Raw genomic sequence first — 22748 nt, 5'->3', positions numbered from 1 at the left:
CCTCTGAGCCATCTCTCCAGCACCCTCAGCAGTGGTCTCACTATGATGTTGCCTTCTGCTTTGGCCTTTCAAGGAGCAGGACCTAGAGGCAAGCCCCATTACACTATCATCCCAGAGAATATTCTGTTGAGTTCAATAAAGCTCTATTAACTCTGATTCCTAATACTTTGGGGCCCTGGAATCAAGATTGGTCTCTCCTCTGCTGTTCCAGAAGTGAAAATGGCAAGGTAGCGGATGATGAGATGGCTCAGTGATTAAGGGTGCTTGCTGCCAGTTTGGATCAGCTGAGTTCTTCCTTTTGATATACACGATAGAAGGAGCAATGACTCCCACAAATTGTCCTCTGATCGCCACACATACTGTGACATGCACTCACCCCAACAACACATAAATACATGGAAAGGCAAGAAAGAAAGTGGCAAGGCATGTGCTTTTAAGACATTTATTTCATTTGTAAGTATTCTTAACATACAAACAGCCAATAGCTAGCTGTCACTCACAGTCACCATTGTCTCAAGTCCAAAGCAGAGCAATGAAGTCAGGAGGGAAGGGCTAACTCAGAGCCACACACACTCCAGTTACTTGGCTTTACTTCCTTCCATTTTGTGAACAGAGGTCTCACTGACAAACATCAAGGTATCTTCTACCCATAATTCAATTTCATGCTTCCTAGACTTCCAGCTTTTTTGGGTCAATGCCATACTATATACATTGAACAAGTACTTTGGACCAGTTATCTTCACACTTATGCCACATTCTGTTTTCCCACAGCTCAGTTCATTTCAAGAAATTTTCAAACACAAAAATATGTGCACATGTACACACACATTCTCTTTTCTCTTAAGCTGTTTCCATTTTTCTCAAAACAAATGTAATTTTGCATTGGCTTTGAAACAATATCTTTCATTTACTTACTTAATAAGATTGCACTATGTGAACTGAGAACTGAACTAGGGTCGTCAGGGTCAGTGGTAAATGCCTCTGCTTGCTAAGCCCTATCACAAGCCCTGTTCTGTACCACTTTATTTTCTCCTCTATGCTGAGACACAATCCAACCCCCATGTAGGTTAATCAAAGTGAAGGACGATGCTAGCAATATGCTTTATAGTGAGATTAAGCAAAGGGAGAAACAAAGAAAAAACTAGTAGAATTAAAACTTCTTTGTGGATTCTCCAACTTGCTTATCTTTTACTAAACATACATATTTTTCATTATGCACAATTATTCAATAAATATAAGTTTTCTTATTAAATAACTAGAAAATATTCTCTCTCTCTATAAATATATAATATAAATAGAAATAAATATGGATAGAGAATGTTTCTAGAGAATGAAAATCAGCAATAATGAATGACAGGGCTTGAGCTATTATTACTCTTATGTATTACTTTAAAAAAGTATTCAGTTATTTTTCATGAATGGTGTTTTGCTTCCATGTATGTGTGTCATGTGTGTGCAGTGCCCAAGGTGGTCAGAGAGGGCACTGGATTCTGGGACTCAGTTAGAGATAGTTGTAAGTTGCCATGTGGGCGCTGGGAAGAGCAGCTGGTGCTTATAACAGCTGACTCACGCCTCCAGCTCTGCTTACTACTATTCTAATCACTAATAGTAGGGCATACTGTTCTTGGCTATCGCCCCCCAAAATTAGATAAATCTTTAATGCTTAAATTTCAAACACTGATTAAAGTAGACTTTATACATTTTTGGATACAATTATTAAATAATCACATGAAAGAAATATAAAGAATTCAATTGCAAACTAATCCTATATAGTAAAGATTATCATCATCTTCACCAATATCTGCACTTAACTCTCAAGATATGTTAAGGAAATAATTTTTTTTTAATTTTATTTATGTATTTCTTTATTACAATTTATTCACTTTGTATCTCTGTTGCAGCCTCCTCCATTGTCTCCTCCCAGTCCTACTCAACTTCCTTCTTCTCCCTCTATGCACTTTCCCTAGTCCCTGATAGAAGAGGTCCCCCTCCCCTTCTATCTGACCCTACCTATCAGGTCTTATCAGGACTGGCTGCATTCTCTTCCTCTGTGGCCTGGCAAGGCTGCACCCTCCAAGGGGAGGTGATCAGAGAGTTCACGTCTGAGATAGTCCCTGTTCTCCTTACTAGGGAACCCACTTGGAAACTGAGCAGCCAATGGACTTCCTTTGAACAGGAGGTCTAGGTCCTCTCCATGCATGGTGCTTAGTTGGAGTATCAGTCTCTGCAGGTCCCCCTGGGCCCAGGTATTTTGTTGTTCTCCTTGTGGAGTTCCTGTCCCTCCAGGTCTTTCTATCTCCCTCTTCTTCCATAAGGATTCCAGCACTCTGCCCAAAGTTTGGGGCTATTTCTATAAAGGAACTATGGATTAAATAATTTTTAGTGAGCTACTAAGGAACTATACTCACAATAAAATCATTATATTTTAGGTCATTGGGCCTCTCTCAGTTTCTAAAGCACCACAGAAGAAAAGGAAAAGAGGACTCACTCTGAGCAGTGTGGGACTGAGGGCCGCATACTCACCTTGTCATTGAATATCCGGAGACTGTCCAAGGTGTGCAGGTTTTGTTCCAGAAGTGCAGTGCCGGCTGAATACAAGTTGACTTCATCCAGCTGCAGCACAGCCACAGCAACCCAGAAGAGGGCTTTGTGCAGTGGGGAGTCCTGGAAAAGGAAACATACTCCAGGTTAGTTCGTGCATGCTACAGCAGGTAAAAGAGCAGGCAGCCTCACCAAGTATCCGTTATTCTCTCCTTCGGGAAATGTGAATCAACAGCTGAGCACTTGGTCCTCTCCATGTAGCTAATGGGAGCTATCATCATTGGCAGAGAGTCTAAGATTCCTCAGGGATTTCCCCCAATTCTGCGTGCCAAACCCAGGCCCAGGGCTTGCAGAGTCTCCACAGTAGGCTCTGCCACCTGCCACTCCCTTGTTACCACTGCAGACAGTACCCAAGCTGACCTTCGTTCTGCCTCCACTTCTTCCTTTCTCTGGGCCATAGTGTCTTACTTTTATCACACTGTCTACTAGGAGATGATAATTTCTAAACTCCTTTCTGAACAGTATTGAATGTTAGATTAATTCTACTCAATTTTTCCAAGCTTTTCTGTCAATTCTCCACTAGAATGGTCTTCCCACCACCTGTAAACTGCCCTACTTATTTCTAATTCTAGTGAGAGGTGACCCTTTCAACTTACCACGCTTACTAGGATAAAAGTCTTATTCATATATACACCATCCCTCCCTCCCACCCTTCTCCTTCTCTTGGTAGAGATTGTATCCAGGCTCTTGTACATGCCAAGGAAGTGCTTGCCTTGATCACACCCCTAGCCTACCGTATCTATTCTTCTGATGATCATGTTTACTTCTCTTGGTTTACATTTCCCTACAGTAATAATCACTAACCCACTTAGTAGTTGTTTACTGACTTTATCCACTTCTCAACACATCCATACCAATCTCAGATATAGGCCACTTTATTAATTTTGTTTAGTACTCACATATCTCTAAGTACTACCAGATACACAGAAGACACTCAACTAATTCTTTTTCAGTTGTTTCTCTGTACAGAAGAGCCCTGGGTGGCCCAGAACTAGCTCTGCAGACCAGGCTGGCCTTGAACTCACAGAGATCTGCCTGCCTCTGCCTCCCAATTAAAGGTGTGTGCCACTACCACCCAGCTCAATGAATTCTTTTTTCCTCCAGTTCCATAGGTCATACGAAATGACAGTTTTCTGTAAACTACCCTAGTGCAATCTTTGCCGGAAATAACTGATTTCATGAGCTCTGTATACAAAGATCGGTTAATAAGAGATCTTTACACTTGCCAGGGTCACAGTAACTTCCCCATTCCCCCACCCAGAAAACAGTCCCAGTGGAGGGATCAAAGTAGACAAGAACAGACTACATTGAGTATACGCTGATGGATGGCATGGAGCCTGCTGTATTCTTGAAGCACTATGTGGGAGTGGGTCAACTAATTCTTAATAGATGAAAAGAATTAAGAATTTATACCTATCTTTCTTTCAGTACCAAAGAGAAAAAAATACCACCAGCAGGTAAGCACAGGAGAAAAGACATTCTATGCTCTTCTTCTACCTCACACAGCTAACTAACTCTTGTGACAGAGGCTCCACTGTGCCGCCTACTTCTTCTTTACACCCCCTTTTCAATCCACCCTTCTCTTTCCTTTCCTCTCCACTCCCCCTCCCTTACCATCTTTCTTTCTCCACAACCCCTCCACTTCCCTTCTTTTTCAGACAAATATTCACTATGTAGCCCTGGCTGTCTTGGGATTTGCTGTGTAGACCAGGCTGGCCTCATGATCACACAGATCAACCTGCCTCTAATTTCTGAACGCTGAGACTAAATGTGCGGGCCACCATGCTAGGCCACTCCACCTTATTTTCTAACTCTTCTGTCAAGAGGACCCACTGTAACTGTAGTTTCTCCTTTCTAACTTTTCAATCCCTCTTACTTTCTGAACTCGGCATGAGAACAGGACATGCAGCACCGACTCCAATAATCACCTTATTAAGCAGTGGCTGTAACTTTGTTAGTGCTATCACTGTAGCTTCAATCAGAACTTGGCTGTTGTAAGTGTCAGGTCCTTTTAAGCAGCTTTCAAGTGCCTTTCAGGAAAACAGAAATCTTCATTTTACTGTTCACTGAAATAAAACATCAGTTCCTACAACAAATCTCAGATTCAGTTGAGAAAAATTTAGGTATATGACTAGTAGCTTATTTGACAAACAATTTCTAACATTGGTGAACACTGTATACATGGTTTCTTATTTTAAAAATATTTCTGTATTACATTTAGTATGTAGAGCATTATTATATTATGAATTATTTAGCTTTATATTGAAGCTATAAGGCTTTGAAAACTGATAATATTATTGAGTGTACCAGATTAGAAAAGAGGTAAATACTCTTTTAAAAATATTTTTTCTTTTGTTATTTTTTCTTTTTTCTTTTTGAGACAGGTTCTTTCTATTATGTAGCTCTGGATATCATGGAACTCATTATGTAGACCAGGCTGGTATCAAACTCTAGTATCCAGAGTGCTGGGATTGAAGATGTGCACCACCACGTTGAACTTAACGGTACTTGGACAAGATTTTATCACTTCAAAGATTTATAGGAAGAAAAAAAATGTTTCAAAGCTTAACAAATACATATTCAATTACATTTTAATGTATTTTAAAAAGTGGAAGATATAATTTGTAACTTGGGACAAATCTTTGGGGAAAAAAAGGAGTAAATACCTTGCTCAGAATTCGGATAATCTGCTTTATCTGCCCATGAGACACGCGCTTGCTAATACAGCCAAACACCACAAGGGCTCTAGGCTGCAGGGATGGGTTATATTGAAATGCAAACCTGCAAGTAAAAGAGCCAAAAACTTATGAAAAGCTTTGTGCTTAAACACACTATAAAACCAAGACTGATGATGCTACAATAGCTACTTTTAACAATACGCATACTTTTACAGTTTATATTCAACTTAGGACACACCTTTGAGCTAGTTCTGTCCATTGATCCAGCCACTTGCATGTTGGAATATCTCTCATGCATGCCTGAAAAATAGGATACTCTAAATATATATGCATACATTAATATTTCTAGAAATATTTAATATTCATCATGCCATTAAATGATATCTCTTAATTTAAAAAAAGCAAAACACATTTCAAGGGATGGAGAGATGGCTCAGCAGTTTAGAGCACTTGTTTCTGTAGAGGACATGGGTTCTGTTCCCAGAATCCACAAAATGGTTCATTTTTTTTTAATTTTTATTTTTTTTATTTTAATCACGGGTCATTCACTTGTATCCCAGCTGTAGCCCCTTCCCTCTTTCCCTCCCAATCCCACCCTCCCTCCCTCATCTCCTCCCTGCCCCCTTCCAAGTCCACTGATAGGGGAGAGGTTCTCCTTCCCTTCCATCTGACCCTAGTTTATCAGGTATCTTCAGGACTGGCTGCAATGCCCACCTCTGTGGCCTAGCAAGGCTGCTCCTCTCTTGGGAGGGTGGGGGAGGGGGAAAACTCAATGAGCCAGTCATTGAGTTCATGTCACAAATAATCCTTGTCCCCCTTACTAGGGAACCCACCTGGATACTGAGCTCATGGGATACATCTAAGCAGGGGTTTTAGGTTATATCCATGCATGGTACTTGGCTGGAGAAACAGTCTCATAGAAGACCAATGTGCCCTGATATACTTGGTCCTTGTGGGGCTCCTGTCCCCTCTAGGTCATACTAACTCCCCTTCTTTCATATGATTCCGTGCACTCTGCCAAAGGTTTAGTTATGAGTCTCAGCATCTGCTTCGATAAACTGCTAGGTAGAATCTTTCAGATGCCCTCTGCAGTAGGCTCCTGTCCTGTTACTTGTTTTCTCCTACTTCCAATGTCAACCCCTTTTGTCTTTCTAGGTCAGGATTGATCATCTTACCCCTGGTCCTCTTTCTTGTTTATCTTCTTTAGGTGTACAGATTTTAGTATGTTTATCCTATCTTATAGGTCTAGTACCCACTTTAAGTGAGTATATACCGTGTATGTCTTTCTGTCCCTGGAATACATCACTCAGGATGATCTTTTCTAGATCCCATCATTTGTCTGCAAAATTCATGATTTCCTTGTTTTTAATTGCTGAGTAGTATTCCATTGTGTAAAAGTACTGCAATTTCTGTATCCATTCCTCCATTGATGGACATCTGGGTTGTTTCCAGATTCTGGCTATTACAAATAAAGCTGCTACAAACATGGTTGAGAAAATGTCCTTGTTGTGTACTTGAGCATCTTTTGGATACATGCCTAGGAGTGGTATAGCTGGATCTTGAAGAAGCAATATTCCTGATTGTCTGAGAAAGCGCCAGATTGATTTCCAAAGTGATTGTACAAGTTTACATTCCCACCAGCAATGGAGGAGGGTTCCCCTTTCTCCACATCCTCTCTAGCACGTGTTGTCACTTAAGTTTTTGATCTTAACTTTTCTGATGAGTGTAAGGTGAAATCTCAGGGTTGTTTTGATTTGCATCTCTCTGATGGCTAAGGATGTTGAGCATCTCTTTAAGTGTTTCTCTGCCATTCTTCTACAGAGAATTCTCTGTTTAGCTCCATACTCCATTTTTTAATTTGATTGCTTGAATTACTGCCTTTTAACTTCTTTAGTTCTTCATATATTCCGGATATCAGCCCTCTGTCAGATGTAGGGTTGGTGAAGATCCTTTCCCAATCTGTAGACTGTCGTTTTGTTCTGACAACAGTGTCCTTTGCTTTACAGAAGCTTTTCAGTTTCATGAGGTCCCATTTATTGATTGTTGCTCTTAGAGCCTGTGCTGATGGTGTTCTGTTCAGGAAGTTGTCTCCTCTGCCAATGAGTTCTAGGCTCTTCCCCACTTTTTCTTCTAACCTATTTAGTGTGTCTGGTTTTATGTTGAGATCTTTGATCCACTTGGACTTAAGTTTTGTGCAGGGTGATAAACATGGATATATTTTCATTTTTCTGCATGCAGACATCCAGTTGGACCAGCACCATTTGTTGAAGATGCTGTCACAAAGTGGTTTATAACCATCCATAACTTCAGTTCTGGGGAATTTGATATCTTCTTCTGAGCTCTTCTCTAATACCCGCACCAGGCACACATGTGGTACACATATATACACACAGGCAAAACATTCATACACACGAAGTAAAATAAATCTAATTTAAAAAATGAACACATTCTAAAAAAGTATCTTTATTTTTCTTTTTTTTCATTTTTTATTCATTACAATTTATTCACTTTGTATCCCAGCTGTAGACCCCCTCCCTCGTTTCCTCCCAGTCCCACCTTCCCTCCCTCTTCTCCTCCTATGCTCCTCCCCTAGTCCACAGACAGGGGAGGTCCTCCTGCCCTTCTATCTGACTCTGGCCTATCAGGTCTCATCAGGACTGGCTACACTGTCTTCCTCTGAGGCCTGGTAAGGCTGCTCCCACTCCACCAGTTCATGTCAGAGACAGTCCCTGCTCCCCTTACTAGGGAACACACTTGGAGACTGCGCTGCCATGGACTACATCTGAGCAGGGCTTCTAAGTTATCTTCATGCATTGTCCTTAGTTGGAGTATCAGTCTCTGCAAAGAACCCTGGGCCCAGATTTTTTGGTTCTGTTGGTCTCCTTGTGGAGTTCCTGTCCTTTCCAGGTCTTTTTATCTCTTCCTTCTTTCATAAGATTCCCTGCACTCTGCCCAAGATTTGCCTATGACTCTCAGCATCTGCTCTTATGCCCTGCTGGTAGAGTTTTTCATCATGTTTGTAGCAGCTTTATTCGTAATAGCCAGAATCTGGAAACAACCCAAATGTCCCTCAACTGAAGAATGGATACAGAAACTGTGGCACATTTACATAATGGAACACTACTCAGCAATTAAAAACAAGGAAACGATGAAATGTGCAGGCAAATGGATGAAACTAGAAAAGATCATGCTGAGTGAGGTAACCCAGAAGCAGAAAGACAAGCATGGTATATACTCATTTATAAGTGGATATCAGACACATAATATAGGATAAACATACTAAAATCTGTACAGCTAAAGAAGCTAAACAAGGAGGAGGACCCTAGGGAAGTTGCTCAATTCTCATTCAGAAAGACAAAGGGGACAGACATTAGAAGCAGGAGAAAACAGAGAACAGGAAAGGAGCTAAAGAAGTATCTTGAGGACAATGTGTAATATGAGAGACTAACCCAGTATTTCTTCTGTATATTACAGACCCTTATTTTTTTTTCCAGACAAGGTGTTACTATGTAGCCCTGGTTGACCTAGAACTTTCTACATAGACTCAGTTGGCTTCAAACTCACAGAAATCCACCTGCCTCCTAAATGCTGAGATTACAGGCTTGTGCCACTACACTCTGCATATTACATATTTTAAAAATATTATTTAAATTTAGTTTCTTGTCATTTTTCTTTATATACCTCCATGATCTCCAACAAAGCTTCTGTGACTGTTTCCAGGGACGTCAAAGCAAAAGTCTCCCTTTCATAGGAGCCAGGGGAGAATGAACGGTCGCGGTAACTGGAACGGAAGGCAATGACAGCAGCTGACTTAACTTTGCTAATGCCAAACAGTAAGTAAAATTTGGGTAATGAGAATTCTGTTAGACTGAGCCTCAAAACTTGCTTGGTCTCTTCTGTAAAAGAAAAAGAAAACATCAATATTTTAATTCTAAAGTAATGTTTGATCTTGAATTCAAGAAAATATAAATATGCAAAAATCACACAACCATGCTCCCTAAATCAAATTCCTAGATATACTATCTTGGTGGCTACATAACAAACTGGCCCTAGTTAATGTAACATGATCTACTAACAATAAACTTTTAGATTCTCTTATAAGTATTACGTGACAAAGAGAGCCTTTATTATAGCTTGCTATGATGTGCAAGTCATTTTTGTTATTTTCATAATAATAAATTATTATTTGATAAAATTTCAAATTACTGCTGCTAGGCCTGGTGAGACAATACTATCTCAGTAAGAAACCTGCAGCAGTCAGGTAGGGGAAGCTAAGAGAATTAGGAAAAAAGATTACCTTCTGGAACTTACCACTAAAATGAAGCTGTGAACAGGTACACAGGGAATGAATGATATTAATGACCAATCCATGTGTCGAAGCTCGAAGGGACAAGGGACCTGTGGCTACTAAGAAAGTGACAACATGGAAGAGATAGGGAAGATGAGCTGCCACATCAAGGGAATTGTTGAAGGACAGCATCAGCATGTATCGGGCTAAAATAGCAATATCATCCCACATCAGATGTTGTTCTAAAGTTGGAGTTGGAGATAAGCAAGTCTTGTCAATTATTTTACACATCCTTCCAATAACCTGTAAAGAAGAACAAGCTTTAAAAACACAAGACTAAAAGTTCCATCATAAAAAAAAAACACTTAGGGGGCCGGAGAGAAGGCTCAGAGGTTAAGAGCACTGGCTGCTCTTGCAGAGGACCTTGGCTCCCAGCACCCACATTAATAGTTCATAACCATCTACAACTCCAGTTCCAGGGGATCTAACAGCCTCTTCTGGCCTCTGCAAACATGTGGCACACAGACATAGGTCCAGTCACACACAAACATATAAAAGAAACATTTAAAAAATAAATTCATAAAAAAAAAAATTCAGGATTGATGAGATGGTTCAAGCAGGTTAATGTGCTCACTGCCACATCATCCATCCATCCTTGGGACCATCTGGTGGAGACAGAACTGATTCCCACAAGCTACCCTCGGACTTCTGCATGTGTGCCATGGCAGATATAGAAACACACACACACACACACACACACATTCTCTCTCTTTAATAAACAAACAGGTGAATCAGTTTAATCTTAGTTTTATAAGACAAAAACTCTCAAGATGATAACTAGATATACTATGACATAGTCCAAGAGGTGTACAGAAAAAGTGGTTACCTTACTCGACACCAATTTCACATTTCCAGAAGCCAAAGCCACAGCTGTGTCTGCCATCACCTCAGCTTTGATGGACCCTAAGCCTCCTGTCGCACTGGTTTTGATGAAACTGTCAAGCACAACATCCAGCAGGTCTGTGATCTGGCGAGACAAGGACAGCCATGTTGCTTTCAAGCATGCTGCCAGCTTAACCTTTAATTAAGAGACACTCCAAGGAGCCCAAGTAACAGACATCCTGTTTTACCCCAGACCCCCAAAATCTAAGTTAGGGACCTGTAGAACACCCAGGGAAGGACAGAGTAGCACCTGACTCCTTCAGAGAAAGATCAGCATTCAGAGTCTAAACATTTCTACGTAACTAGGCACTTAGAAACTATCTCTGTGCTCTAAGACAGTACACATGTCTAATCTAATTATGGTAATGACATCATAGAGCCAGAAAACTGGCTCCAAAGTTGCTTACAATCCTTCAGAGGATTCTCAGCATTGTCTGAGTACAGGCACTGATTTTTGAAGGAGTACCATGTACGTCTCTGTCTGATTATGGAATGTTGTAGCATAGTCTATGCTACAACTATAAATGAAAGCAGATGTCCTGAAGTTAAGAATCACTTACTGAGATCTGTGGTGTTAAGACTGGGATACTCATTTAAACACTAGGTACTAGAAGTGACAACAGGCTTCTGCAGATAAACTCTACATAGTTATGCAAGGAGGAGAACTCTTAGCTGCTTACAGGCTGGGCGTGTGTCTGCACCTTATAAAGGAGAATGGTGTGCCCTGCACAACATGAGCGAAGAGTTACTAGCACAAAGGGGCACCAGATCAGTGTAAGTATAAATACAATACCTGTCCAAGGCTCCCCCATATTTTTGCTTGAATAGAAGGGTACATCTGCTTCTCATTTATGGTCATTGTTATTAGCTTATCAAGGATGGCAGTAACCCTTTGTCGTTTGGCATCATCATTATGCTTACAAAAACGAACTAGATTTGACAGCCATGGGGTCATATATTCCAAACAAAGGTGCTTCAATTCAATACCTGTGGAGAAAATACTCCATTAGCACAGATAGTTAATGAAAATTACAGGTATTTTATTTTTTATGTGTCTGAGTATTTTGTGTACATGTATGTCTGTTTACCACGTGCTTGCCTGGTATCCACAAGGCTGGAAGAGGGTGTCTGATTGCCTGGGACCAGAGTTACAGACTGTTGTGAGCCATTACATGGGTGCTGGGAATTGGATCCAGGTCTTCTGAAAGAGCAGCCAGTACTTTTAACTGCTGATCTACCTCTTCAGCTCTAGTAATGATTCAATCATGAAGGAATGGAGGGGAAGTTGAAAGTAAAGATTGTTATCTTGAATTAGGCCTAGACAAATATTTTGATAAGAGGTAAAGACACTAAATTTTAAAAAAATAATTTTAGAAGTAAGCAAGCCTAGCTAGGCATATTGGTGCACACCTTTAATTCCAGCACGAGGCAGAGGCAGACAGCTCTCTGCGTTTGAGGCCAGTCTGGTCTACAGAGCAAGTTCCAGGACAGCCAGGGCTACACAGAGAAACCCTGTCTCAAAAAACAAAACAAAAAACTTCACCAAAACATATCATCAAATATAACATTCTAACTTTCTTTTAAAACTATTTTTATTTTATGTACATGGGTGTTTGACTGCATGTCTGTCTGTGTGAGATCTCCTGGAATGGGAGTCACAGACAGTTGTGAGCTGCCATGTGGGTGCTGGTACTTGAACTAGGGTCCTCTGGAGGAGCAGCCAGTGCTTTTAACCACTGAGCCATCACTCCAGCCTGCATTCTAACCAGGGCTCTACACAGTGAAACTGTCCTGGAATTTGCTCTGTAGACCAGGCTGGCCTCGAACTCAGAGAGCTCTGCCTGCCTCTGCGTCCTGAGTGCTGGGATTACAGGTGTGCAGCAACGCCACCCAGCACCAAACCTCTTTTAATGGCATCATAGTATTTTTATGATGCAAAAAAACCAGAAACTTAATTTATCTGACTTAGTCTTGATGAACCATTAAAACATTCAATTACCTAATAGTGAATTAAGAAATGTGTTTGAATGAAGAATGCAGAAAAAAGTTGTATATATTTTAGGGAGGAGAGAAGAAAATGTCAGGAATGAAGCCAGGCAAAGATCCGCAGCTATGCTACTTCAGCGTATGGAGGCAGACAGATATTAAAATGAACTCAAGACTAAGTCTGGATCTGGCATCATCCACCATGACACTCTGTATGAAACAACAAATGTCTGATAAAAATCATAGTTTCAAGAAAATCAAGGGATGTGTGTAATGCTTGTCTAAGGAAAGAAATGCTAAAACTCATGGAGCTGAAAGAAGGAAGGAATCCCTTTAAGCGGCCCAGAGACAAGAGGACCCTACCTGGTACCTATGATTTCTGCCAAAGTTCGGATGGAGTTCTCTTTCAGGATTTTCACTTAGAATTATTTTAGTTACAAAGTACCACAGACCAAAAAAAAAAAAAAAGTGTGTGTGGGGTGGAGGGGTAGCTTCTAAAATGTAAAAATACATTAGGTGAAAGACTCCTAGTAAATTTCCAAGACAAAAAGTTATGTTTGAATTATCCTAGAATGTTGGTAGTATACAGAAAGTAATATGTTCTAGCATTAAAGATGATCATTACTTACTAGATTTGCTAAATCCGGAAATACACTCTTCCAAAAACTCTAAGGTGAGGTGTGGCTCATTGGCTGCAAGCGTCTTACTGATGGAGACAATAAAGAGGGTGTTGTTGGCAGGGATGCATAACCCTGATGTCTCTAGTAACTGACCTTCAATTTTTAAATTAAAGGTACAGGTTAAGGCACACAGAAGATTATAGGCAGCGGACCTAAGAAAAAGCACAAAGGAGATTGTTTTAAATTTTCTTCTTCCTTGTAATTCTATTTTCCCCACAACATAAAACTCAAGATTTTACCGCGAAACATGGTCAGTTCTTTTTCAGTATGGCTGACTAGAGACAGAATGTATGGCAAACCCCAAACAGAAGATTCATGGAATCAGCACCAGAAGCGCCCATGATGCTCCCAAGACAGGCAGGTGTAGGCTTTCCTAGAAATTTTCATGGAAGCATAAAACAGCAAAAATTGAGGGGCTAAGGTAGATTAATAAGAACAAATGACACAACAAAGGGGTGTCATATTATTAGTGAAGTAAAAACTTTGCTCATGGTTCCTCCCTCATAGATCCAGTTAAGGAGGAAGCCTGGTGGTGCATGCCTTTCATCCTAGCATTGGGGAAGCAGATGCAGGCTATGAATATGAGGTCAGCTTGGTCTACATAGAGAGCTCCGGGCCAGTCAGGGCTACATAGTGAGAGACCTTTATTTTATTTTTTAAGAGGAGGCGTCTAATCAAATTATGTTAGGGTATCCTTAGAATGTCTGTGTGTTCTACAAGTTACAGTGCAAACTAGAGGTTAAACCCAAAATGAACTGTAGTTTAAAAAGATGCAGTTACATCTTCTATTCCACAATCTCATTCTATAATATATAACCACTGGAACCAATATGCGCTATCTAGGGTCTGTTACAACAAAAAATATGTTATAGAGACAAATATATTTAAGCAAACCAGAAAAGCTGCAGTACCTCAATGGAGTGTTTTTCTTACATGTGTAAGGCCCTGGGTTTGATCCCTAGCATTTCAAAATAATACCCGTTATTCTACCCCACCCCATCCCACCCCACCCCATCCCACCCCCCAAACAATAAATCTCAAGCTCAACTTTAAAATGCAGCAAAACTCTGGCTAAGATGCTCAATCCCCACTCAGAAAGGCAAAGAAGATGGACATCGGAGGAGGGAGAAAACAGGGAACAGGATAGAAGCCTACCACAGAGGGCCTCTGATAGGCTCTACCCTGCAGGGTATCAAGGCAGATGCTGAGACTCATGGCCAAACTTTGGGCAGAGTTCAGGGAATCTTATGAAAGAAGTGGGAGATAGTAAGACCAGGAGAAGACAGGAGCTCCACAAGGAGAGCAACAGATCCAAAAAGTCTGGGCACAGGGGTTTTGTCTGAGACTGATATTTGAATCAAGGACCACCCATGGAGATGGCTTGGAACCCCTGCACAGAGGTAGTCCATGGCACTCCAGTGTCCAAGTGGGTTCCCTAGTAATGGGGACAGGGACTGTCTCTGACAGGAACTGATTGGCCTGCTCTTTGATCACCTCCCCCTGAGGGGGAAACGGCCTAACTAGGCCACAGAGGAAGACAATGCAACCACTCCTGATGAGACCTGGCAGACTAGGATTAGTGGACTGGGGGAGGGGCATGAGTGGGAAAGAGGGAGGGAGGGTAGGATTGGGAGGGGAGGAAGGAGGGAGCTAAAGGGGGATACAAAGTGAATAAACTGTAATTAATAAAATAAATTTTTAAAATGCAGTAAAACAAACAGTTGGATTGCTCACTAAACTTCAGGTTTTCATTACCTCTAAATTTTTTGCCATGTTGACATGGGAGAAAAAAGCCATGAAAATTTAAGTTTTCCTAAAAGTTTATTTTTTTTCCTTCTTCTGGGATAATATACTTTACCAATAAGTGAAAGCTATCTGCTTTCTGTAATCACTGGAAAATGGTGCAGTTTCACTTAAACTGATAATAACAAAGATGTCAGGGGGCAAGGCATCATGGCACAGGGCTCTAATTTACTAGCAAGTCAAGGAAAGAGGGTTGTAAATCCCAGGCTAGGAAGACTGTCTTTCCAACCAAAAGACCCTATCAATAAACTACAAAACAATTTGGAATTGAAAAGTAAAGACAGGCTTATAGCCCACTTTTCCTAAAAATGAGAACACTAATGTTACTGCAGGTGAATTTGTTTACCTTTCAGGGACATGTATGTCATACTATGCCGATGCTATTTTACACTAAGACTTGTAAAAAACTGGGCTTCCATAATCCGGGTCTGTGTCAGAAAGCCTTCTAAGATAAGGGTAGCCAAGCATACATAAAATTTAGTGAGCCATTTCTGGGAATCCATGAGATGAGGCCTATTTAAGTTAAAAAAAAAAAAATTTCTATTGCTTATTGCCCTTAAAATCTTTTTTTTCCCCCCGAGACAGAGTCTCACTATGTAGACCAGTCAGGCCTAGAACTCACAGAGATCCATTTGTGTATGCTTCCTGAGTGCAGGTAAAAATGTGAATGCTACCACTTGACTTAAAAGAATTTCAGTTACATTTATGTGTATGTGTGTGTGTGTGTGTGTGTGTGTGTGTGTGTGTGTGTGTGTGTACAAGGCAGCCAAAAGACAACTTCTGGGAGTCAATTCTCTCCTTCCACAGTGTTACACACACAGTGTTGAACAAGCTAGGTTGTCAGGCTTGGTGCTGAGCTCCTTTGTCTGTCTAGCCATCTTGCTGTATGTTTCCTTCTAAACAAAGGGAATTTTGAAAGTTTAAAAGGCACAGAGTAAAACCTCAGCTATGTTATAGCCTAAGAGAGAGTTTGTGAATCTGAAAATCAAGTGTCTCTTTATCTAGAACAAATGTGAGCAGATGTGATTCAGGGTCTGAAATATTTACATAGATTTTGCAGAATGAGCACCTATAATTAAATGCTCTTAAACGGGGTGAGTGTGGTGAAAGAGACTTTCATCCCAGCAAGTTCTTGGCCAGCCAGAGGTACATAGTGACGGCCAACCTTGATAAAAAATGCTAAGTGATAAATTCTTGACATAAATATATAAGAAGTTTTGGTTTTGGAGCATTTTGGATTTCAAATTAGGAATGTTCCACTTCCATGAGTAAAAAAATCTTGATATTCCCAAGGTATCTAAGATAAAGAATCATCCAAACATAAAAAGGAGAAAGAAAAAAAAAAAAAAAAAGGAAGAGGGTGGGTACAAAGGAGAGAAAAGAAGGACTAGGGAAAAATGCCATTCACTGAGCACAAACTGTTTGCTGGTGCTGTACTATCCTAACACAAGTGCGATCCCCAAACCTTTCTATGCTCATTAGGAAGACACTGTCCCCGTTACTCTACCAAAAAGGAGCACTTCAGCGCTGTGCCTGAAAGCATGCTCCTTCACAAAACTGCAGCTCCCCACCAAAACCCAATCTGCTGGCTCCACCAGCTGACAGGGCAGCGTGCTGCAGATCACAATGCCCAGGCAGCAATTACCCTGCTCAGGGATGTGTATGTCGGTTCGCGATCTTTAAAGGACTGGAGACGCTGCTCAGCGGCACAGCGCTTGTGCTGATAGCATGTGTACTCTGGGCCTGCGCTACAGGAGGGAGGGGAGGGAGAGAAAAAGGAAGGAGAGAGGTAAAGACCGTCTTTCCCCCCCCCCCCCTTCTTTAACAATTTTGAAACCGGAACATTTATTTTAGGGCTGATAGTTGAAACCCTGAGATGTACTAGGTTCTGCCACAGCTGCCCTCCTGGGTTCAGCTGTTGTTCTTTCATAGGATCTGCATCTGAATCTGCAATTAGACGATGTATAGGTGTCTCAGCAGTGACAATGTGTGTGTTTTACTGTGATGCTCTTTTCTGTCACGTTGCTTCTGTTGCTGAGGCAAAGTAGAGAGCAACATAAAATGTCTTTAGAAAATACTACTAAAGTGACCTAGGTAGGAAGCAGTAATGATTTTGATTCACTAAATTTTAGGCCTTCCCTAAACAATGACAAAAAACAAAACAACAAAAAACAGAAAACGCTCTTCCCCCCAACCTCCCAAGACAGGGTTTCTCTGTGTAGCCCTGTCTGTCCTGGACTCACTTTGTAGACCTAGCTATCCTGGAGCTCACAGAGATCTGCCTGCTTCTGCCTCCCTGAGGGCTGGTATTACAGGTGTGTGTAACCATCACAATGATACTCTTAAGTGAACAGTTATATACTGTTTAACTTGAAGTGAACTTTAAAAAGAAAATTTTAAAAATAAAAATAAAAAAGGAAGGGTGGGAGAGAAGTACCTACCGTAAGCTAGGGTCTGAACTGCCCAAATTTAGTAATGCAATATTAAGAAGTGTCCCAGGGACATCTTTTGGGCGGATCTTGGTGTGCTGGGGGATGGAGTCAGGCTGTGACAGCTCCCAGCGGGTCCTAATATGAATGATAGACTGTACAATGGCTTCACACTCCTGGTGCATGAAGGTAAGTGGTGTGCCTTGGTTCGCAATGGTTAAGGTGAACTGGTTCTCATCCACAAGGCAAATCTCTTCAATTTCAGAAGCATAATAGATATCATTTAAAAAGACGGATTGCCCCAAAACCTTTGTTCTTTCTGCTGAGGTTACTTGAACTGCAGTAGAACCAACCTGAAAAATTGTGTGAGGAAGAGAATTAAATTCCAGGAATATAGAATTCTCAGAAGCTTCAAAAACCAACTCATTCACCAAAACCGACACCACGTTTGCCAATTAACAATCATTCCGGGGATATATTCAAATTACTTTAACAATGAATTATAAGCACTCTCAAAAGAAACTGAATCCAAGAGAAAAAAACAAACCAAACCATGTTCTTTTAAACAGAATTCTATAAACATGTACTGAAGGGTCAAGGTTATCACTCTGAAAACCACGAACTGAAACATCACTAGATCCTCTCCACCCTGCACAGCCAACTGCTGGCAGAGTCACAGTGAAACTGTCTGCCCTCTCCACAGCGTTCTGATCCTCGTACAGACTAAAGGCCTTAAAATAAATCTATCTTGTGTGTGTGTGTGTGTGTGTGTGTGTGTCTGAGCGCACATGTCTGTGCATCACATATGTGCCTGGGCCCTGGCAATCCAGAAGACAGGACAGCCCCTGGAGCTAAGGTTACGCACAGCTGGGAGCTACTGTGTGGACCCCTGGAAGAGCAAAGTGCTCTCAGCCATTCAGCCATCTCTCCAGCCACTAGAAGAGTGTCTTCTAAGGGTGCAATTTTCACACCTTCTGCAGGACCACAGTAAAGACAGAAATTTTGGTCTTCCCACATCTGGATATAACTAATATTAGATATGCAACTATGAGAACACTTAGAATATAACCTGGTTAGTCAGGAAAGGCAACAGATATTCAAAACAGAGCAGAGGTTACCTTAATAGAAACTTTGGTGTCTTTGTGAGCTAGCTTAAGAGCATTGTGGAACACCTTCAGATCCTCTTCCAAGGCCAAGGTGGCGGCAGGGAGTTTCTGTTGCTCGTGTTCTATGTGTTCAGCCAGCTTCCCAGGACAGTCTATGAAAACAAGCCTTTTGCTGCCCTTGAGGCCAGTCAGCAGCCGCTCGTGGTATTTAGTGTACTCTCTGACCCAGGAGTTACAGTTGTAGATATAGACTGCGGAAACGTTGTCGTAGGCAAAGCCAGGAAAAACAACAAACCACTTAGAGAGGAAGTCTGTTTTAAAGCGATTGCTAGGCCCAGTATGGGTAAGGTCCACCACAATTTCATATGGCTTTGCATAATATGGCTTTAAAGTCAGCAAGACATGATATATCAGCAAATCACCATTAATTTGGCCAGTTTTAAACCTAAGGAAGGCAACAAAAAAGGATAAAGATTGTTAAGATTTCTGAATGTACAGAATATAAATCTGTTTTATATAAATATAAATATTTAAATATAAATATAAATCTGAATATAAATATAAATGTTTTCTTTTGTTTTACCTTTATTGTGTGTACATGAAAGTGGAGGTTAGAGTCCGTTCCCTTCTCTCCCTACCATGTATGTTCTGGAGATTGAACTCAGGCTGTTAGCCTTTCAGTTAAAAGCCTTCATCTGCTGAGCCATCTCGCTGGCCCCCTTTTTAAAATTTTACGATTATTTTTTTCATATTTTTGGTTGTGAGCCTAGCCTTTAACAGCTGAGCCATCTCTCTGGCTCTCATTAATTTCCTAAAGAGGACAATGATATAAACAATTCCTCAAAATGCAGACCTAGGTTTTCTATTTTCCAGACATTAAGCAATAAGGATAAAGAGAGAAGGAACCACTTCCCTAAAAAAGCCAGTGGGAGGGCTGGCGGACCCTGGATGCACCAGCTTCTCAGAGGAGCCAGTGGCTGGAGAAGACACCCAGAAGTTGCAGCCAACCCGTTTATCAGACCCTGAACAGAAGGTGGCTCAGCAATGAGCACAAAGACTCACGTAAGGACAACAAAGTCGAGGTCCAGGTCAAAGGCTGCTTTAAATTGTTGGGGTTTGAGAGCCATGTCCCATGTTTATAATTAAGAACATACACAACCCTGGGAGTTTTTTTCTTTCTTCTTTCCCTTCCTTCCTTCCTTCCTTCCTTCCTTCCTTCCTTCCTTCCTTCCTCTCTTTCTCTCTCTTTCTTTCTTTTTTCAAGACAGGGTTTCTTGTGTAGCTCTGGCTGTCCTGCAACTCGCTCTATAGATCAGGCTGGCCTCAGACTCGTAGACGTCAGCTTGCCTCTGCCACCTGAGTGCGGAGACTAAAGGCGTGTAGCACCACTGCTCGGTCTAGAGATTATTAACTCATGTCCTGGGATAAGATGGAAAAGTCAAAACCTGAAGAGAAGGAACTGATAAATGAACACAGTCTGGGGTCTTGGCCATCATCTGGGTCATAGATAAAAATCTCCCCCACAGTTAGATTTAGCCCCAGACTGTTGAACTGTGTAAGCTAATGAGTTCCACGCTTTGATTAACCATATTAGGTCATATACCATGTCCACTTGGCTTGTGCCCTGGAGACCTGACGGGGGCAGTGAGGGAATCCACAAAGGACTGCCACAAACATACAGACAAGCTGGGATGAGGTGGGCTGTGCGCACTCTGATGGAGCAGCACCATTACTACAATGACCCTAACCCTCATCCAGCTGGGTGAGACAGACTTGATAGGAGGCCTCTACACGTGAGCAGTCTCAGGCTTTACAGATCAGGAAAAAGGAAACTGCACTTGCTACTTTTGGCACACACTGGTCAATTGTTGGTAAAGACTCACATTTGCACACACTGCCAACATCCTCAGGGGCCAGAAAAAGGCTATGTAGTCCTGAGCCTCACTATGGGTGTGGGACTTGGTGCTTGGAATGGAAAGAACATTAATTAACACAAGGAGGCATAGTAAGGAAGCTGCAAAGAATATGGTGCTTGACTTTCATCCAAACAACTGTATTAACTCAGGCACACTGTTTCCTTATGCTTCATTATCTCTGAGTTATAATAAATATCTTCATGTAAGAATTTTTAATCTTGTGAAGGAATAAAATGGCAGGTTGAATTAGTTTTAAAATGAAATTGTAATTTTTTTTAAAGATTTGTTTATTATTTATAAAGTTCTCTGCCTGCATGTATGCCTACACAACAGAAGAAGGCACCAGGTCTCATTATAGATGGTTGTGAGCCACCATGTGGTTGCTGGAAATTGAACTCAGGATCTTTGGAAGAACAGACAGTGCTCTTAACCACTGAGCCATCTTTCCAGCCCTAAAATAAATATTTTAAGATAAAAATAATAAAAATAAAGAAGCGCTCCCTCCACACCTGAGTCAGTCGGGACAGCTGGCCTGAGGCCTCAAGAGAGCAGTGAGTTGTCTTCGCCCCTCACCAGCTGCAGTGGTCTTGCCTGGGCAGCAGAGTAGATCTGGCCCTAATGGAGAAGGTGCAGGGGAGCCAGCCCATTGGGTAGGAGAGAAGAGGAGCTGGCGAAATCCCTCAAAGATTGCAGCGCGTGGGAGTGTGCCCCATGCCTTGACCAGGCAGCACAGTGGAGCTGGCTCTGGAGACATAAGTGCTTGTGAGCTGGCACCCGAGGGCATGAGGGCAGGAGAGCTGACCCTGTCCCCTGCTGATGGCAGCACTGGGTGGGTTAGCCAGAGCAGTGCCGGAGAGTTAAACCCTGGTAGTGAGGATGCAGGACAGCCAGCAGACTGACCAACTCAGCTACCACCCAGGCCCAGATCCAGGGCTTTGAGTTGGCCCACCCCATAATCTACATCATGTGTGAACTGCTGGAGCTTGTGAAGAGCCAGTCCTTCTGATCCAGAGCTGCGGCATTTCCACGACACAGGGCAACAGCAGGATATCCATGAGGAGGCCCGGTGAGGAGCCAGAGGCCTTGAAGCAGACCAATGAATCAATGAGTGGACAGCGGGGGTATACTGTGGGACACACTATGACACACTACAGGTTCCATGACAAGATGTTTTCTACGCTTTGTTGTTTATTTTTTGTTTGTTCTTTATTTTCTTTTGGTGGGGGAGGCTGCAAGGGTAGAGGGCAGATACAAAGGAAGGGGAGATTGGTGGGATTGGGATGCATGATGTGAAACTAAAAAAAAAAAAAAAAATCAATAAAAAGTTGAAAAAAGTACACAGCCTGAAACTCACACACCTACGGATACTTGATTTTTGACAAAGAAGCCAACACCATACAATGGAAAAAAGACAGCATCTTCAACAAATGGTGCTGGTCTAACTGGGTGTCTACATGTAGAAAAAACGCAAATAGATCCGTATTCGTCACCCTGCACAAAACTAAAGCCCAAGTGGATCAAAGACCTCAACATAAAACCAGACACACTAAATCTGTTAGAAGAAAAAGTGGGGAAGAGCCTTGACCTCACTGGCACAGGAGACAGCTTCCTGAACATAACACCAAAAGCACAGGCTCTAAGATCAACAATCAATAAATGGGACCTCATGAAACTGAAAAGCTTCTGTAAAACAAAGGGCACTGTCGTCAGAACAAAACGACAGCCTACAGACTGGGAAAGGATCTTCACCAACCCTGTATCTGACATAGGGCTGATATCCAGAATATATATTAAAAAAAACTCAAGAAGTTAAACACCAATAATGCAATTAAAAAATGGGGTACAGAGCTAAACAGCATTCTCAATAGAGGAATATCAAATGGCAGAGACACACTTAAATGTTCAACGTCCTTCGTCATTATGGAGATGCAAATCTAAACAACCCTGAGGTTGAACTTAATGGGAAAGAGAAGTCGGGCTTGAGGAGAGAGGTGAAATAGAAAACAGATGAGTAGATATGTTCAGTATCTAGAGTAGATCCACAGTAGCTAGAGCACTAGATCCACACAGCTAAGTTCCAAGAGATGCAGACGGGAAGTAAGTGATGGCAAAACTATGAGAGACTGTAACATGCCTTAGTCTTTGCCTGGGGTTGGACATTCCTCAAGCTAGGTTCTGTGGACTAACAGTGTAAGAGTCAGCTGTCCTATTTGCTGAAAATAAAATATCGGTACCAGAACGGTCCTACTGAATACGAATGTATATAGAGAGCATGGAATTTCTCTTGTTTTAAATAACCTTCCCATTTGTATACATATT

At 41.6% G+C, this 22748-nt stretch overlaps 1 protein-coding gene across 6 annotated transcripts in view; it reads right to left on the bottom strand.

Annotated features, from left to right (window-relative positions):
- Nucleotides 1-22748, bottom strand: part of Nf1 (neurofibromin 1) — a 236566-nt gene that overhangs the window by 25865 nt on the left and 187953 nt on the right. For 5 of the 6 annotated variants that reach the window (XM_055620212.1, XM_055620214.1, XM_055620213.1 and 2 more), the window contains 11 exons: nucleotides 18526-18958; nucleotides 17420-17760; nucleotides 13125-13327; nucleotides 11303-11496; nucleotides 10454-10594; nucleotides 9591-9870; nucleotides 8961-9175; nucleotides 5518-5579; nucleotides 5268-5382; nucleotides 4530-4631; nucleotides 2524-2664 (listed from right to left, as the gene is read on the bottom strand). In XM_055620212.1, the coding sequence (XP_055476187.1) occupies nucleotides 2524-2664; nucleotides 4530-4631; nucleotides 5268-5382; nucleotides 5518-5579; nucleotides 8961-9175; nucleotides 9591-9870; nucleotides 10454-10594; nucleotides 11303-11496; nucleotides 13125-13327; nucleotides 17420-17760; nucleotides 18526-18958 (2227 nt within the window). The remainder of the gene's footprint in view (nucleotides 1-2523; nucleotides 2665-4529; nucleotides 4632-5267; nucleotides 5383-5517; nucleotides 5580-8960; nucleotides 9176-9590; nucleotides 9871-10453; nucleotides 10595-11302; nucleotides 11497-13124; nucleotides 13328-17419; nucleotides 17761-18525; nucleotides 18959-22748) is intronic. The other variant, XM_055620216.1, reaches the window with a different exon arrangement.

This window comes from Psammomys obesus, unplaced genomic scaffold (genome assembly GCF_907164565.1).
Source record: "Psammomys obesus unplaced genomic scaffold, mPsaObe1.curated_primary_1811, whole genome shotgun sequence".
Taxonomy (NCBI): domain Eukaryota; kingdom Metazoa; phylum Chordata; class Mammalia; order Rodentia; family Muridae; genus Psammomys; species Psammomys obesus.
The sequence above is the reverse complement of the archived record's forward strand: the minus strand, read 5'-3'. Positions and strand labels throughout refer to the sequence as shown.